This window comes from Ascaphus truei, chromosome 5, assembly GCF_040206685.1.
Source record: "Ascaphus truei isolate aAscTru1 chromosome 5, aAscTru1.hap1, whole genome shotgun sequence".
NCBI classification, from domain to species: domain Eukaryota; kingdom Metazoa; phylum Chordata; class Amphibia; order Anura; family Ascaphidae; genus Ascaphus; species Ascaphus truei.
Genome location: NC_134487.1, coordinates 2,847,635 through 2,863,744, shown reverse-complemented (window position 1 = coordinate 2,863,744; position 16,110 = coordinate 2,847,635). Strand labels below are relative to the sequence as shown.

The 16,110-nt window shown below is 54.1% G+C and overlaps 1 protein-coding gene across 2 annotated transcripts in view; it reads left to right on the top strand.

Moving 5' to 3' along the window:
* LOC142494786 (SH3 and multiple ankyrin repeat domains protein 3-like) overlaps positions 1–16,110 on the top strand; it is a 156,379-nt gene that overhangs the window by 85,449 nt on the left and 54,820 nt on the right. The window contains exon 4 of one of the 2 annotated variants that reach the window (XM_075599239.1): positions 7,167–7,518. The exons of the other annotated variant lie outside the window; for it this stretch is intronic. Coding sequence (XP_075455354.1) covers positions 7,201–7,518 — 318 coding nt within the window. The 5' untranslated portion in view covers positions 7,167–7,200. The remainder of the gene's footprint in view (positions 1–7,166; positions 7,519–16,110) is intronic. 2 annotated transcript variants of the gene reach the window in all.

The window sequence follows — 16,110 nt, the reverse complement described above, 5'->3', positions numbered from 1 at the left end:
ATTAGATGATGCCTCTTCTCTCACACCTCCCCTCTCTCCCCCTCCCCTCTCTCCCCCCTGCATTAGATGATCCCTCCTCCTCTCTCACACCACCCCTCTCTCACCCTCCCCTCTCCCTCCTGCATTAGATGATGCCTCTTCTCTCACACCTCCCCTCTCTCCCCCTCCCCTCTCTCCCCCCTGCATTAGATGATCCCTCCTCCTCTCACACCTCTCCTCTCTCCCCCTCCCCTCTCCCCCTGCATTAGATGATCCCTCCTCTCTCACACCTCCCCTCTCTCCCCCTCCCCTCCCCCCTGCATTAGATGATCCCTCCTCCTCTCTCACACCTCCCCTCTCTCCCCCTCCCCTCTCTCCCCCTGCATTAGATGATACCCCCTTCCCTCTCCCCCTCTCCTCTCTCCCCCTCCCCTCTCTCCCCCTGCATTAGATGATCTCTCCGCGCACCTCCCCCTCCCCTCTCTCCCCCCTGCATTAGATGATCCCTCCTCCTCTCTCACACCTCCTCTCTCTCCCCCTCCCCTCTCTCCCCCCTGCATTAGATGATCCCTCCTCCTCTCTCACACCTCCCCTCTCTCCCCCTCCCCTCTCTCCCCCCTGCATTAGATGACCCCTCCTCCTCTCTCACCCCTTCCCTCTCTCCCCCTCCCCTCTCTCCCCCCTGCATTAGATGATCTATCCTCCTCTCTCATACCTCCCCTCTCTCCCCCTCCCCTCTCTCCCCCCTGCATTAGATGACCCCTCCTCCTCTCTCACACCTCCCCTCTCTCCCTCTCTCCCCCTCCCCTCTCTCCCCCTCCCCTCTCTCCCCCTCCCCTCTCTCCCCCTCCCCTCTCTCTCCCTCCCCTCTCTCCCCCCTGCATTAGATGATCTCTCCTCCTCTCTCATACCTCCCCTCTCTCCCCCTCCTTTCTCTCCCCCCTGCATTAGATGACCCATCCTCCTCTCTCACACCTCCCCTCTCTCCCCGCTGCATTAGATGATCTCTCCACACCCTCCCCCTCCCCTCTCACCCCCTCCCCTCCATCCTCCTCCCCTCTCTCCCCCCTGCATTAGATGATCTCTCCGCGCTCCTCCCCTCCCCTCTCTTCCCCCTGCATTAGATGATCCCTCCCCTCTCTCCCCCTCCCCTCTCCCCCTCCCCTCTCTCCCCCCTGCATTAGATGATCCCTCCTCCTCTCTCACACCTCCACTCTCTCCCCCTCCCCTCTCCCCCTGCATTAGATGATCCCTCCTCTCTCACACCTCCCCACTCCCCCCTGCATTAGTTGATCCCTCCTCCTCTCTCACACCTACCCTCTCCCCCCCTCCCCTCTCTCCCCCCTGCATTAGATGATTCGCCACCTCTCTCACACCTCCCCTCTCTCCCCCTCCCCTCTCTCCCCCCTGCATTAGATGATCCCTCCTCCTCTCTCACACCTCCCCTCTCTCCCCCTTCCCTCTCTCCCCTTTCTCCCCTCTCTACCCCTCCCCTCTCTCCCCCCTGCATTAGATGATCCCTCCTCCTCTCTCACACCTCCCCTCTCTCCCCCTCCCCTCTCTCACCCTGCATTAGATGATCTCTCCTCCTCGCTCACATCTCCCCTATCTCCCCCTCCCCTTTCTCCCCTCCCCTCTCTCCCCCTGCATTAGATGATCCCTCCCCTCTCTCACACCTCCCCTCTCCCCCCTGCATTAGATGATCTCTCCGCGCTCCTCCCCCTCCCCTCTCTCCCCCTCCCCTCTCTCCCCCCTGCATTAGATGACCCCTCCCCTCTCTCACACCTCCCCTCTCTCCCCCTCCCCTCTCTCCCCCCTGCATTAGATGATCCCTCCTCCTCTCTCACACCTCCCCTCTTCCCCCTCCCCCCTGCATTAGATGATGCCTCTTCTCTCACACCTCCCCTCTCTCCCCCCTCCCCTCTCTCCCCCCTGCATTAGATGATCCCTCCTCCTCTCTCACACCTCCCCTCTCTCCCCCTACCCTCTCTTCCCACTGCATTAGATGATCCCTCTTCCTCTCACACCTCCCCTCTCTCCCCCTCCCCTCTCCCCCCTGCATTAGATGATCCCTCCTCTCTCACACCTCCCCTCTCTCCCCCTCCCCTCCCCTCCCCCCTGCATTAGATGATCCCTCCTCCTCTCTCACACCTCCCCTCTCTCCCCCTGCATGAGATGATCCCCCCTTCCCTCTCTCCCCCTCCCCTCTCTCCCCCTCCCCTCTCTCCCCATCCCCTCTCTCCCCCTGCATTAGATGATCTCTCCGCGCTCCTCCCCCTCCCCTCTCTCCCCCTGCATTAGATGATCCCTCCTCCTCTCTCACACCTCCTCTCTCTCCCCCTCCCCTCTCTCCCCCCTGCATTAGATTATCCCTCCTCCTCTCTCACACCTCCCCTCTCTCCCCCTCCTCTCTCTCCCCCCTGCATTAGATGATCCCTCCTCCTCTCTCACACATCCCCTCCTCCCCCTCCCCTCTCTCCCTCCTGCATTAGATGATCTCTCCTCCTCTCTCACACCTCCCCTCTCTCCCCCTCCCCTCTCTCCCCCCTGCATTAGATGACCCCTCCTCCTCTCTCACACCTCCCCTCTCTCCCCCTCCCCTCTCTCCCCCTCCCCTCTCTCCCCCCTGCATTAGATGATCTCTCCTCCTCTCTCATACCTCCCCTATCTCCCCCATCCCCTCTCTCCCCCTCCCCTCTCTCCCCCCTGCATTAGATGACCCCTCCTCCTCTCTCACACCTCCCCTCTCTCCCCCCTGCATTAGATGATCTCTCCGTGCTCCTCCCCCTCCCTTCTCTCCCCCTCCCCTCTCTCCCCCTCCTCTCTCCCCCTCCCCTCTCCCCCTCCCCTCTCTCCCCCTCCCCTCTCTCCCCCTCCCCTCTCTCCCCCCTGCATTAGATGATCCCTCCTCCTCTCTCACCCCTCCTCCTCCCCTCTCTCCCCCCTTCATTAGATGACCCCTTCTTCTCTCTCACACCTCCCCTCTCTCCCCCTCCCCTCTCTCCCCCTCCCCTCTCTCCCCCTGCATTAGATGATCCCTCCCCCTCTCTCACACCTCCCCTCTCCACCTCCCCTCTCTCCCAACTGCATTAGATGATCCCTCCTCCTCTCTCACACCTCCCCTCTCCCCCTCCCCTCTCTCCCCCCTGCATTAGATGATCCCTCCTCCTCTCTCACACCTCCCCTCTCCCCCTCCCCTCTCTCCCCCCTGCATTAGATGACCCCTCCCCTCTCTCACACCTCCCCTCTCTCCCCCTCCCCTCTCTCCCCCCTGCATTAGATGATCCCTCCTCCTCTCTCACACCTCCCCTCTTCCCCCTCCCCCCTGCATTAGATGATGCCTCTTCTCTCACACCTCCCCTCTCTCCCCCTCCCCTCTCTCCCCCCTGCATTAGATGATCCCTCCTCCTCTCTCACACCTCCCCTCTCTCCCCCTACCCTCTCTTCCCACTGCATTAGATGATCCCTCCTCCTCTCACACCTCCCCTCTCTCCCCCTCCCCTCTCCCCCCTGCATTAGATGATCCCTCCTCTCTCACACCTCCTCTCTCTCCCCCTCCCCTCCCCTCCCCCCTGCATTAGATGATCCCTCCTCCTCTCTCACACCTCCCCTCTCTCCCCCTGCATGAGATGATCCCCCCTTCCCTCTCTCCCCCTCCCCTCTCTCCCCCTCCCCTCTCTCCCCATCCCCTCTCTCCCCCTGCATTAGATGATCTCTCCGCGCTCCTCCCCCTCCCCTCTCTCCCCCTGCATTAGATGATCCCTCCTCCTCTCTCACACCTCCTCTCTCTCCCCCTCCCCTCTCTCCCCCCTGCATTAGATTATCCCTCCTCCTCTCTCACACCTCCCCTCTCTCCCCCTCCTCTCTCTCCCCCCTGCATTAGATGATCCCTCCTCCTCTCTCACACATCCCCTCTCTCCCCCTCCCCTCTCTCCCTCCTGCATTAGATGATCTCTCCTCCTCTCTCACACCTCCCCTCTCTCCCCCTCCCCTCTCTCCCCCCTGCATTAGATGACCCCTCCTCCTCTCTCACACCTCCCCTCTCTCCCCCTCCCCTCTCTCCCCCTCCCCTCTCTCCCCCCTGCATTAGATGATCTCTCCTCCTCTCTCATACCTCCCCTATCTCCCCCTCCCCTCTCTCCCCCTCCCCTCTCTCCCCCCTGCATTAGATGACCCCTCCTCCTCTCTCACACCTCCCCTCTCTCCCCCCTGCATTAGATGATCTCTCCGTGCTCCTCCCCCTCCCTTCTCTCCCCCTCCCCTCTCTCCCCCTCCTCTCTCCCCCTCCCCTCTCCCCCTCCCCTCTCTCCCCCTCCCCTCTCTCCCCCTCCCCTCTCTCCCCCCTGCATTAGATGATCCCTCCTCCTCTCTCACCCCTCCTCCTCCCCTCTCTCCCCCCTTCATTAGATGACCCCTTCTTCTCTCTCACACCTCCCCTCTCTCCCCCTCCCCTCTCTCCCCCTCCCCTCTCTCCCCCTCCCCTCTCTCCCCCTGCATTAGATGATCCCTCCCCCTCTCTCACACCTCCCCTCTCCACCTCCCCTCTCTCCCCCCTGCATTAGATGATCCCTCCTCCTCTCTCACACTTCCCCTCTCCCCCTCCCCTCTCTCCCCCCTGCATTAGATGATCCCTTCTCCTCTCTCACACCTCCCCTCCCCCCTCCCCTCTCTCCCCCCCTGCAATAGGTGATCTCTCCGCGCTCCTCCCCCTCCCCTCTCTCCCCCTTGCATTAGATGATCCCTCCTCCTCTGTAACACCTCCCCTCTCTCCCCCTCCCCTCTCTCCCCCCTGCATTAGATGATCCCTCCTCCTCTCTCACACCTCCCCTCTCTCCCCCTCCCCTCTCTCCCCCCTGCATTAGATGATCCCTCCTCCTCTCTCACACCTCCCCTCTCTCCCCCTCCCCTCTCTCCCCCCGTGCATTAGATGATCTCTCCGCGCTCCTCCCCCTCCCCTCTCTCCCCCCTGCATTAGATGATCCCTCCTCCTCTCTCACACCTCCCCTCTCTCACCCTCCTCTCTCTCCCCCTGCATTACATGATCCCTCCTCCTCTCTCACACTTCCCCTCTCCCCCTCCCCTCTCTCCCCCTCCTCTCTCTCCCCCTCCCCTCTCTCCCCCCTGCATTAGATGATCTCTCCTCCTCTCTCATACCTCCCCTCTCTCCCCCTCCCCTCTCTCCCCCTCTCCTCTCTCCCCCCTGCATTAGATGACCCCTCCTCCTCTCTCACACCTCCCCTCTCTCCCCCCTCTCACCCCCCTGCATTAGATGATCTCTCCGCGCTCCTCCCCCTCCCCTCTCTCCCCCTCCTCTCTCCCCCTCCCCTCTCTCCCCCTCCCCTCTCTCCCCCCTGCATTAGATGATCCCTCCTCCTCTCTCACCCCTCCTCCCCTCTCTCCCCCTGCATTAGATGACCCCCCTTCCTCTCTCACACCTCCCCTCTCTCCCCCTCCCCTCTCTCCCCCTCCCCTCTCTCCCCCTCCCCTCTCTCCCCCTCCCCTCTCTCCCCCTCCCCTCTCTCCCCCCTGCATTAGATGATCCCTCCTCCTCTCTCACACCTCCCCTCTCCCCCTCCCCTCTCTCCCCCCTGCATTAGATGATCCCTCCTCCTCTCTCACACCTCCCCTCTCCCCCTCCCCTCTCTCCCCCCTGCATTACATGATCCCTCCCCCTCTCTCACACTTCCCCTCTCCCCCTCCCCTCTCTCCCCCCTGCATTAGATGATCAATTCTCCTCTCTCACACCTCCCCTCTCCCCCTCCCCTCTCTCCCCCCCCTGTAATAGATGATCTCTCCGCGCTCCTCCCCCTCCCCTCTCTCCCCCTTGCATTAGATGATCCCTCCTCCTCTCTAACACCTCCCCTCTCTCCCCCTCCCCTCTCTCCCCCCTGCATTAGATGATCCCTCCTCCTCTTTCACACCTCCCCTCTCTCCCCCTCCCCTCTCTCCCCCCTGCATTAGATGATCCCTCCTCCTCTCTCACACCTCCCCTCTCTCCCCCTCCCCTCTCTCCCCTTCCCCTCTCTCCCCCCCTGCATTAGATGATCTCTCCGCGCTCCTCCCCCTCCCCTCTCTCCCCCCTGCATTAGATGATCCCTCCTCCTCTCTCACACCTCCCCTCTCACCCCCTCCCCTATCTCCCCCCTGCATTAGATGATCTCTCCGCGCTCCTCCCCCTCCCAACTCTCCCCCTCCCCTCTCCCCCCTGCATTAGATGATCCCTCCTCCTCTCTCACACCTTCCCTCTCCCCCTCCCCTCTCTCCCCCTCCCCTCTCTCCCCCTCCCCTCTCTCCCCCCTGCATTAGATGATCCCTCCTCCTCTCTCACACCTCCCCCTCCCCTCTCCCCCCTGCATTAGATGATCCCTCCTCTCTCACACCTCCCCGCTCTCCCCCTCCCTTCTCTCCCCCCTGCATTAAGTGATCTCTCTGCGCTCCTCCCCCTCCCCTCTCTCCCCCTGCATTAGATGATCCCTCCTCTCTCACACCTCCCCTCTATCCCCCTCCCCTCTCTCCCCCTCCCCTCGCTCCCCCTCCCCTCGCTCCCCCTCCCCTCGCTCCCCCTCCCCTCTCTCCCCCTGCATTAGATGATCCCTCCTCTTTCACACCTCCCCTCTCTCCCCCTCCCCTCTCACCCCCTCCCCTCTCACCCCCCCCTCTCACCCCCTCCCCTCTCTCCCCCTCCCCTCTCTCCCCCTGCATTAGATGATCCCTCCTCCTCTCTCCCCCTGCATTAGATGATCCCTCCTCCTCTCTCACACCTCCCCTCTCTCCCCCTCCCCCCTGCATTAGATGATCCCTCCCCTCTCTCTCCCTCCCCTCTCTCCCCCTGCATTAGATGATCCCTCCTCTCTCCCCCTCCCCTCTCTCCCCCTGCATTAGATGATCCCTCCTTTCTCACACCTCCCCTCTCTCCCCCTCCCCTCTCTCCCCCTCCCCTCTCTCCCCCTCCCCCCCTCCCCTCTCTCCCCCTCCCCCCCTCCCCTCTCTCCCCCTCCCCCCCTCCCCTCTCTCCCCCTCCCCCCCTCCCCTCTCTCCCCCTCCCCTCTCTCCCCCTCCCCTCTCTCCCCCTCCCCTCTCTCCCCCTCCCCTCTCTCCCTCTCCCTCTCTCCCTCTGCATTAGATGATCCCTCCTCCTCTCTCACACCTCCCCTCTCTCCCCCTCCCTTCTCTCCCCCCTGCATTAGATGATCTCTCCGCGCTCCTCCCCCTCCCCTGCTCATGTTGTGTGTCTGGTCTCTGAGCTCCCGGAGCGGCCCGGACCCCCCCCACCCATCCCCCCCCAGGAGGGGGACCCCGGACACCCCACTCCCATCCCCCCCCCAGGAGGGGGACCCCGGGGCTCCCCCACACACCCCCGGGGGAGACACCGAGACCCCCCCCGGGACACAGAGACACGCCCCCGGCACTATCCGAGACCCCCCCGGCAGTATCCGAGCCCCCCCCGGCACTATCCGAGACCCCCCCGGCCGGCGGATGGAAGAGACATCGGGGAACGCGGTGATCATCCGGATCGGTATCCCGGACCTGCAGCAAACGGTACCGCGCTATATATGCACCTATACCTCTCTATACCGCTCTATCTATCTATATACTGTGTGTGTATCCCGGACCTGCAGCAAACGGTACCGCGCTATATATACACCTATACCTCTCTATACCGCTCTATCTATATACTGTGTGTGTATCCCGGACCTGCAGCAAACGGTACCGTGCTATATATACACCTATACCTCTCTATACCGCTCTATCTATATACTGTGTGTGTATCCCGGACCTGCAGAAAACGGTACCGCGCTATATATGCACCTATACCTCTCTATACCGCTCTATCTATATACTGTGTGTGTATCCCGGACCTGCAGCAAACGGTACCGCGCTATATATGCACCTATACCTCTCTATACCGCTCTATCTATATACTGTGTGTGTATCCCGGACCTGCAGCAAACGGTACCGCGCTATATATGCACCTATACCTCTCTATACCGCTCTATCTATATACTGTGTGTGTATCCCGGACCTGCAGCAAACGGTACCGCGCTATATATGCACCTATACCTCTCTATACCGCTCTATCCATCTATATACTGTGTGTGTATCCCGGACCTGCAGCAAACGGTACCGCGCTATATATGCACCTATACCTCTCTATACCGCTCTATCTATATACTGTGTGTGTATCCCGGACCTGCAGCAAACGGTACCGCGCTATATATGCACCTATACCTCTCTATACCGCTCTATCTATCTATATACTGTGTGTGTATCCCGGACCTGCAGCAAACGGTACCGCGCTATATATACACCTATACCTCTCTATACCGCTCTATCTATCTATATACTGCGTGTGTATCCCGGACCAGCAGCAAACGGTACCGCGCTATATATACACCTATACCTCTCTATACCGCTCTATCTATATACTGTGTGTGTATCCCGGACCTGCAGCAAACGGTACTGCGCTATATATACACCTATACCTCTCTATACCGCTCTATCTATATACTGTGTGTGTATCCCGGACCTGCAGCAAACGGTACCGCGCTATATATACACCTATACCTCTCTATACCGCTCTATCTATCTATATACTGTGTGTGTATCCCGGACCTGCAGCAAACGGTACCGCGCTATATATACACCTATACCTCTCTATACCGCTCTATCTATATACTGTGTGTGTATCCCGGACCTGCAGCAAACGGTACCGTGCTATATATACACCTATACCTCTCTATACCGCTCTATCTATATACTGTGTGTGTATCCCGGACCTGCAGAAAACGGTACCGCGCTATATATGCACCTATACCGCTCTATCTATATACTGTGTGTGTATCCCGGACCTGCAGCAAACGGTACCGCGCTATATATGCACCTATACCTCTCTATACCGCTCTATCTATATACTGTGTGTGTATCCCGGACCTGCAGCAAACGGTACCACGCTATATATGCACCTATACCTCTCTATACCGCTCTATCCATCTATATACTGTGTGTGTATCCCGGACCTGCAGCAAACGGTACCGCGCTATATATGCACCTATACCTCTCTATACCGCTCTATCTATATACTGTGTGTGTATCCCGGACCTGCAGCAAACGGTACCGCGCTATATATGCACCTATACCTCTCTATACCGCTCTATCTATATACTGTGTGTGTATCCCGGACCTGCAGCAAACGGTACCGCGCTATATATGCACCTATACCTCTCTATACCGCTCTATCCATCTATATACTGTGTGTGTATCCCGGACCTGCAGCAAACGGTACCGCGCTATATATACACCTATACCTCTCTATACCGCTCTATCTATCTATATACTGTTTGTGTATCCCGGACCTGCAGCAAACGGTACCGCACTATATATACACCTATACCTCTCTATACCGCTCTATCTATCTATATACTGTGTGTGTATCCCGGACCTGCAGCAAACGGTACCGCGCTATATATACACCTATACCTCTCTATACCGCTCTATCTATATACTGTGTGTGTATCCCGGACCTGCAGCAAACGGTACCACGCTATATATGCACCTATACCTCTCTATACCGCTCTATCTATATACTGTGTGTGTATCCCGGACCTGCAGCAAACGGTACTGCGCTATATATGCACCTATACCTCTCTATACCGCTCTATCTATATACTGTGTGTGTATCCCGGACCTGCAGCAAACGGTACCGCGCTATATATGCACCTATACCTCTCTATACCGCTCTATCTATATACTGTGTGTGTGTCCCGGACCTGCAGCAAACGGTACCGCACTATATATACACCTATACCTCTCTATACCGCTCCATCTATATACTGTGTGTGTATCCCGGACCTGCAGCAAACGGTACCGCGCTATATATACACCTATACCTCTCTATACCGCTCTATCTATATACTGTGTGTGTATCCCGGACCTGCAGCAAACGGTACCGCGCTATATATACACCTATACCTCTCTATACCGCTCTATCTATCTATATACTGTGTGTGTATCCCGGACCTGCAGCAAACGGTACCGCGCTATATATGCACCTATACCTCTCTATACCGCTCTATCTATCTATATACTGCGTGTGTATCCGGACCTGCAGCAAACGGTACCGCGCTATATATATACACCTATACCTCTCTATACCGCTCTATCTATATACTGTGTGTGTATCCCGGACCTGCAGCAAATGGTACCGCGCTATATATACACCTATACCTCTCTATACCGCTCTATCTATATACTGCGTGTGTATCCCGGACCTGCAGCAAACGGTACCGCGCTATATATGCACCTATACCTCTCTATACCGCTCTATCCATCTATATACTGTGTGTGTATCCCGGACCTGCAGCAAACGGTACCGCGCTATATATACACCTATACCTCTCTATACCGCTCTATCCATCTATATACTGTGTGTGTATCCCGGACCTGCAGCAAACGGTACCGCGCTATATATACACCTATACCTCTCTATACCGCTCTATCTATCTATATACTGTGTGTGTATCCCGGACCTGCAGCAAACGGTACCGCGCTATATATATACACCTATACCTCTCTATACCGCTCTATCTATATACTGTGTGTGTATCCCGGACCTGCAGCAAACGGTACCGCGCTATATATACACCTATACCTCTCTATACCGCTCTATCTATATACTGTGTGTGTATCCCGGACCTGCAGCAAACGGTACCGCGCTATATATGCACCTATACCTCTCTATACCGCTCTATCCATCTATATACTGTGTGTGTATCCCGGACCTGCAGCAAACGGTACCGCGCTATATATACACCTATACCTCTCTATACCGCTCTATCCATCTATATACTGTGTGTGTATCCCGGACCTGCAGCAAACGGTACCGCGCTATATATACACCTATACCTCTCTATACCGCTCTATCTATCTATATACTGTGTGTGTATCCCGGACCTGCAGCAAACGGTACCGCGCTATATATACACCTATACCTCTCTATACCGCTCTATCTATATACTGTATGTGTATCCCGGACCTGCAGCAAACGGTACCGCGCTATATATACACCTATACCTCTCTATACTGCTCTATCTATATACTGTGTGTGTATCCCGGACCTGCAGCAAACGGTACCGCGCTATATATACACCTATACCTCTCTATACCGCTCTATCTATCTATATACTGTGTGTGTATCCCGGACCTGCAGCAAACGGTACCGCGCTATATATACACCTATACCTCTCTATACCGCTCTATCTATATACTGTGTGTGTATCCCGGACCTGCAGCAAACGGTACTGCGCTATATATACACCTATACCTCTCTATACCGCTCTATCTATATACTGTGTGTGTATCCCGGACCTGCAGCAAACGGTACTGCGCTATATATACACCTATACCTCTCTATACCGCTCTATCCATCTATATACTGTGTGTGTATCCCGGACCTGCAGCAAACGGTACCGCGCTATATATACACCTATACCTCTCTATACCGCTCTATCTATATACTGTGTGTGTATCCCGGACCTGCAGCAAACGGTACCGTGCTATATATGCACCTATACCTCTCTATACCGCTCTATCTATATACTGTGTGTGTATCCCGGACCTGCAGCAAACGGTACCGCGCTATATATACACCTATACCTCTCTATACCGCTCTATCTATATACTGTGTGTGTATCCCGGACCTGCAGCAAACGGTACCGCGCTATATATACACCTATACCTCTCTATACCGCTCTATCCATCTATATACTGTGTGTGTATCCCGGACCTGCAGCAAACGGTACCGCGCTATATATACACCTATACCGCTCTATCTATATACTGTGTGTGTATCCCGGACCTGCAGCAAACGGTACCGCACTATATATACACCTATACCTCTCTATACCGCTCTATCTATATACTGTGTGTGTATCCCGGACCTGCAGCAAACGGTACCGCGCTATATATGCACCTATACCTCTCTATACCGCTCTATCTATATACTGTGTGTGTATCCCGGACCTGCTCAAACGGTACCGCGCTATATATGCACCTATACCTCTCTATACCGCTCTATCTATATACTGTGTGTGTATCCCGGACCTGCAGCAAACGGTACCGCGCTATATATGCACCTATACCTCTCTATACCGCTCTATCTATATACTGTGTGTGTATCCCGGACCTGCAGCAAACGGTACCGCGCTATATATGCACCTATACCTCTCTATACCGCTCTATCTATATACTGTGTGTGTATCCCGGACCTGCAGCAAACGGTACCGCGCTATATATGCACCTATACCTCTCTATACCGCTCTATCTATATACTGTGTGTGTATCCCGGACCTGCAGCAAACGGTACCGCGTTATATATACACCTATACCTCTCTATACCGCTCTATCTATCTATATACTGTGTGTGTATCCCGGACCTGCAGCAAACGGTACCGCGCTATATATACACCTATACCTCTCTATACCGCTCTATCTATATACTGTGTGTGTATCCCGGACCCGCAGCAAACGGTACCGCGCTATATATACACCTATACCTCTCTATACCGCTCTATCTATCTATATACTGTGTGTGTATCCCGGACCTGCAGCAAACGGTACCGCGCTATATATACACCTATACCTCTCTATACCGCTCTATCTATCTATATACTGTGTGTGTATCCCGGACCTGCAGCAAACGGTACCGCGCTACATATACACCTATACCTCTCTATACCGCTCTATCCATCTATATACTGTGTGTGTATCCCGGACCCGCAGCAAACGGTACCGCGCTATATATACACCTATACCTCTCTATACCGCTCTATCTATCTATATACTGTATGTGTATCCCGGACCTGCAGCAAACGGTACCGCGCTATATATACACCTATACCTCTCTATACCGCTCTATCTATCTATATACTGTATGTGTATCCCGGACCTGCAGCAAACGGTACCGCGCTATATATACACCTATACCTCTCTATACCGCTCTATCTATCTATATACTGTGTGTGTATCCCGGACCCGCAGCAAACGGTACCGCGCTATATATACACCTATATCTCTCTATACCGCTCTATCTATCTATATACTGTGTGTGTATCCCGGACCTGCAGCAAACGGTACCGCGCTATATATACACCTATACCTCTCTATCCATCTATATACTGTGTGTGTATCCCGGACCTGCAGCAAACGGTACCGCGCTATATTTACACCTATACCTCTCTATACCGCTCTATCTATCTATATACTGTATGTGTATCCCGGACCTGCAGCAAACGGTACCGCGCTATATATACACCTATACCTCTCTATACCGCTCTATCTATATACTGTGTGTGTATCCCGGACCCGCAGCAAACGGTACCGCGCTATATATACACCTATACCTCTCTATACCGCTCTATCTATCTATATACTGTATGTGTATCCCGGACCTGCAGCAAACGGTACCGTGCTATATATGCACCTATACCTCTCTATACCGCTCTATCTATCTATATACTGTATGTGTATCCCGGACCTGCAGCAAACGGTACCGCGTTATATATACACCTATACCTCTCTATACCGCTCTATCTATCTATATACTGTGTGTGTATCCCGGACCTGCAGCAAACGGTACCGCGCTATATATACACCTATACCTCTCTATACCGCTCTATCCATCTATATACTGTGTGTGTATCCCGGACCTGCAGCAAACGGTACCGCGCTATATATACACCTATACCTCTCTATACCGCTCTATCTATATACTGTGTGTGTATCCCGGACCCGCAGCAAACTGTACCGCGCTATATATACACCTATACCTCTCTATACCGCTCTATCTATCTATATACTGTATGTGTATCCCGGACCTGCAGCAAACGGTACCGTGCTATATATGCACCTATACCTCTCTATACCGCTCTATCTATCTATATACTGTATGTGTATCCCGGACCTGCAGCAAACGGTACCGCGTTATATATACACCTATACCTCTCTATACCGCTCTATCTATCTATATACTGTGTGTGTATCCCGGACCTGCAGCAAACGGTACCGCGCTATATATACACCTATACCTCTCTATACATCTATATACTGTGTGTGTATCCCGGACCTGCAGCAAACGGTACCGCGCTATATATGCACCTATACCTCTCTATACCGCTCTATCTATATACTGTGTGTGTATCCCGGACCTGCAGCAAACGGTACCGCGCTATATATGCACCTATACCTCTCTATACCGCTCTATCTATATACTGTGTGTGTATCCCGGACCTGCAGCAAACGGTACCGCGCTATATATATGCACCTATACCTCTCTATACCGCTCTATCCATCTATATACTGTGTGTGTATCCCGGACCTGCAGCAAACGGTACCGTGCTATATATACACCTATACCTCTCTATACCGCTCTATCTATATACTGTGTGTGTATCCCGGACCTGCAGCAAACGGTACCGCGCTATATATGCACCTATACATCTCTATACCGCTCTATCTATATACTGTGTGTGTATCCCGGACCTGCAGCAAACGGTACCGCGCTATATATGCACCTATACCTCTCTATACCGCTCTATCTATATACTGTGTGTGTATCCCGGACCTGCAGCAAACGGTACCGCGCTATATATACACCTATACCTCTCTATACCGCTCTATCTATCTATATACTGTATGTGTATCCCGGACCTGCAGCAAACGGTACCGCGCTATATATACACCTATACCTCTCTATACCGCTCTATCTATCTATATACTGTGTGTGTATCCCGGACCTGCAGCAAACGGTACCGCGCTATATATACACCTATACCTCTCTATACCGCTCTATCTATCTATATACTGTGTGTGTATCCCGGACCTGCAGCAAACGGTACCGCGCTATATATACACCTATACCTCTCTATACCGCTCTATCCATCTATATACTGTGTGTGTATCCCGGACCTGCAGCAAACGGTACCGCGTTATATATACACCTATACCTCTCTATACCGCTCTATCTATCTATATACTGTGTGTGTATCCCGGACCTGCAGCAAACGGTACCGCGCTATATATACACCTATACCTCTCTATACCGCTCTATCTATCTATATACTGTGTGTGTATCCCGGACCTGCAGCAAACGGTACCGCGCTATATATACACCTATACCTCTCTATACCGCTCTATCCATCTTTATACTGTGTGTGTATCCCGGACCTGCAGCAAACGGTACCGCGCTATATATACACCTATACCTCTCTATACCGCTCTATCTATATACTGTGTGTGTATCCCGGACCTGCAGCAAACGGTACCGCGCTATATATGCACCTATACCTCTCTATACCGCTCTATCCATCTATATACTGTGTGTGTATCCCGGACCTGCAGCAAACGGTACCGTGCTATATATACACCTATACCTCTCTATACCGCTCTATCTATATACTGTGTGTGTATCCCGGACCTGCAGCAAACGGTACCGCGCTATATATGCACCTATACCTCTCTATACCGCTCTATCTATATACTGTGTGTGTATCCCGGACCTGCAGTAAACGGTACCGCGCTATATATGCACCTATACCTCTCTATACCGCTCTATCTATATACTGTGTGTGTATCCCGGACCTGCAGCAAACGGTACCGCGCTATATATACACCTATACCTCTCTATACCGCTCTATCTATATACTGTGTGTGTATCCCGGACCAGCAGCAAACGGTACCGCGCTATATATACACCTATACCTCTCTATACCGCTCTATCTATCTATATACTGTATGTGTATCCCGGACCTGCAGCAAACTGTACCGCGTTATATATACACCTATACCTCTCTATACCGCTCTATCTATCTATATACTGTGTGTGTATCCCGGACCTGCAGCAAACGGTACCGCGCTATATATACACCTATACCTCTCTATACCGCTCTATCTATCTATATACTGTGTGTGTATCCCGGACCTGCAGCAAACGGTACCGCGCTATATATACACCTATACCTCTCTATACCGCTCTATCCATCTATATACTGTGTGTGTATCCCGGACCTGCAGCAAACGGTACCGCGCTATATATACACCTATACCTCTCTATACCGCTCTATCTATATACTGTGTGTG